The 2,497-nt window shown below is 60.2% G+C and overlaps 1 protein-coding gene across 1 annotated transcript in view; it reads right to left on the bottom strand.

Moving 5' to 3' along the window:
* The window catches only part of RIC8A (RIC8 guanine nucleotide exchange factor A), a gene marked incomplete at its 3' end in the record, with an annotated part of 9,206 nt that overhangs the window by 1,311 nt on the left and 5,398 nt on the right, over positions 1 to 2,497 (bottom strand). Inside the window, exons 4-6 of the mRNA XM_010131671.1 lie at positions 2,286 to 2,497; positions 1,501 to 1,595; positions 413 to 563 (exon numbers count right to left, since the gene is read on the bottom strand). The exon at positions 2,286 to 2,497 is cut by the window's right edge and continues 4 nt beyond it. Of these exons, the coding sequence (XP_010129973.1) occupies positions 413 to 563; positions 1,501 to 1,595; positions 2,286 to 2,497 (458 nt within the window). The remainder of the gene's footprint in view (positions 1 to 412; positions 564 to 1,500; positions 1,596 to 2,285) is intronic.

Raw genomic sequence — 2,497 nt, 5'->3', positions numbered from 1 at the left:
TCAGAGCCAGAAGGTCTCCCCGGAGCCTCCTTTGCTCCAGGCTCAGCCCCCCCAGCCGCTCCTCACGAGTTCTCCAGACCCTTCCCCATGGTCTCCAGACCCTTCTCTGGACACGCTCCAGCCCCTCAATGTCCTTCTGGCAGGGAGGGGCCCAGACTGAGCCCAGGATTTGAGGTGCAGCCTCACCAAGCAATCTCACTCCCTGCAGACTATGACACGGTGACACAGCTGCCTTCCCAGCGGACAGATATTTCAGTCCTACCAACCCGAACGGCCCCTGCTAACACCTGCCCCTCTACACGGGGCTGTTCAGACCATGCCCTGTGGGCGCTCCGCTGGCACTGGGCTGCTCACGGCCAAGGGTAAGGTGCCCCGCAGCGAGCTGAGCAGTGACGACCTCCCACCAACTCACCCTGTCCAGGCGCCGCTCCAGGAAGCCCAGCAGGATGCTGACTGCGTCCATGTTGACACCCATGTACTCGAGCGAGCCCGGCCGGACCTTGGGGGTCAGCAGCACGTCCAGACACTTCAGGGGCAGGTTGCCCAGCAGGTTCACAGTGTGGCTGAATGCGTGGAAGAGGAGAGATGTGAACACACCACATCAGGAGTCTTTGTTCACAGTTCTCTGGCTATGCAGGAATGAGGGCTCGTTACTCACTTCCAGGCATGAGGTCCCTGAGATCTAAGCTGGCCCTGGACCCCAAGGACATCTGCACCCCGAGCTCCTCACGCCACGAACAGGGAATCAACTAAACTGATTTTTGGGTACTTGAACTGTTTGCTGTGCGTCCAAAGAGACCTCAGTGACAACTGAGAAAGCAGGGATCCTGGCAGAGAGGCCAAGCAGGGCCAGTCTGGGTGGTCAAAGCTCTTTCTCTCAGGTGTCCTGCTCATCCCTCCTCACTCCGATGGCTAGTGCACGGCTTAGGACTCCCATGACCTCGGTTTTCTTGGGGACAGGCCGGTGTCACCTGCTCAAAGCTGACACTCCTGGACCAACAGCGCTCAGCACTGTGACACAGGCGATTCCCCAGCAGGGCTCCAGAGACAGACAGTTAATTAAGGCTGCCCCATGGACTCTTTAATTAAGGTACCAAACACCTGCTCTGGCAAACTGCCCGCTGCGGTGGGTGGCGTGACGTGGGACGTTGAATATGGCCCTTGGGGACAGGCAGGGTTGGAGGAAACACCTTCTGCTGCCGGCCGGGAGCTGTGGCACCGGCACAGGGAATGTGGTGGGACTGCTTCCGTGGCCCTCGGGTACAGGCAGGGTTGGAGGAAACTCCTTCTGCTGCCGGCCGGGAGCTGTGGCACCGGCACAGGGAATGTGGTGGGACTGCTTCCGGGCTCCAGCGGCACCAGGAACCCACAGCCCGAAACAAAGGTGCCTGCTGGCCCACAGCACCCCAGCGACCAGAGGACGTTACTGCCAAGGTCAGGCAGGCTCTGCCTTGGGGGACCTGTTGGTAGTGAAGATCGTGACCCAGTTACGGCACAGACCTGTGGAACTCCTCCGTGCGGTCCTCTCCATCTGCAGAGATCATGAGGCAGTGGCGCAGGAGGGCACCCAAGTGCCGGTACAGAGCAGCATCTTCCTGGCCCCAAAAGAGAAGGCAAAAGCCTTGGTCAGGGAAGGGGATGCTCCACACCCCAGGGCCTGCTGCCCCCGCCGTCCCTCCCTCCAGCAGCCCGACAGCCCACAGCAGGGCGATTAAGGGGAAGCAGCCTCCAGTTCTCCTTCCGAGGCGTGCTGCCCCCCCCCCCCGGGGCCTCCTCCCCCCGCCGTCCCTCCCTCCAGCAGCCCGACAGCCCACAGCAGGGCGATTAAGGGGAAGCAGCCTCCAGTTCTCCTTCCGAGGCTGGCACAAGCCTTCCTCCTGCACAGTTCCCTTCCCCTCACTCTGGGACACCAAGTCAAGGGCTAGAAGAGGCCCATTGATTAGCCATGGACACATTCTCCACCACACTTTCCTCTGACCTTGTCCAGAACGTGAAAGAACCAGGTCACACTCCAAGCAAGTTATCTGGGGGCTCCGCTCTCCCACTTGTGCAACAAATCACGCGATTAGGAAGGAGAAATACCCAACATTCAAGCTGTCAGGCTCTAAAAATCTTCAGGGTCAATAACGTGTTGGGTGGAGGCAGTGCACCCAGGACACCCAGGACATGTGAGTCTCTGGGGGCCCCGACACGTAGTCAGGGCTGCATGAGGACCCACGAAAGATGAGAAAACCACAGCCCAGAGACAGGTGAGTGCAGCGGGGTGGGACAACCGAGGAGCTTACCTCGTCCACCTCCCTCTTGCTGGAGTCAAAGGTGATGTTGAAGAGCACTTTCAGGATCTCCATGGCTCGCTCCGTCTCCTGCCGAGGCAATGGTGGGAGAAGTCCCTCCTCAGTGGCAACTTCGTAGGGGTCCATCCACTTGACGCCAAGGGTCAGCTCCAGGGTGTCCGTCATGAGGCTGATGCCCCGCAGCTCTTGGGCAAGCTGCTGCC

The sequence above is a fragment of the Buceros rhinoceros genome, unplaced genomic scaffold (assembly GCF_000710305.1).
Source record: "Buceros rhinoceros silvestris isolate BGI_N320 unplaced genomic scaffold, ASM71030v1 scaffold28252, whole genome shotgun sequence".
NCBI classification, from domain to species: Eukaryota; Metazoa; Chordata; class Aves; order Bucerotiformes; family Bucerotidae; genus Buceros; species Buceros rhinoceros.
Note: the sequence above shows the minus strand (reverse complement) of the source record. Positions and strands in the feature narration are given on the sequence as shown.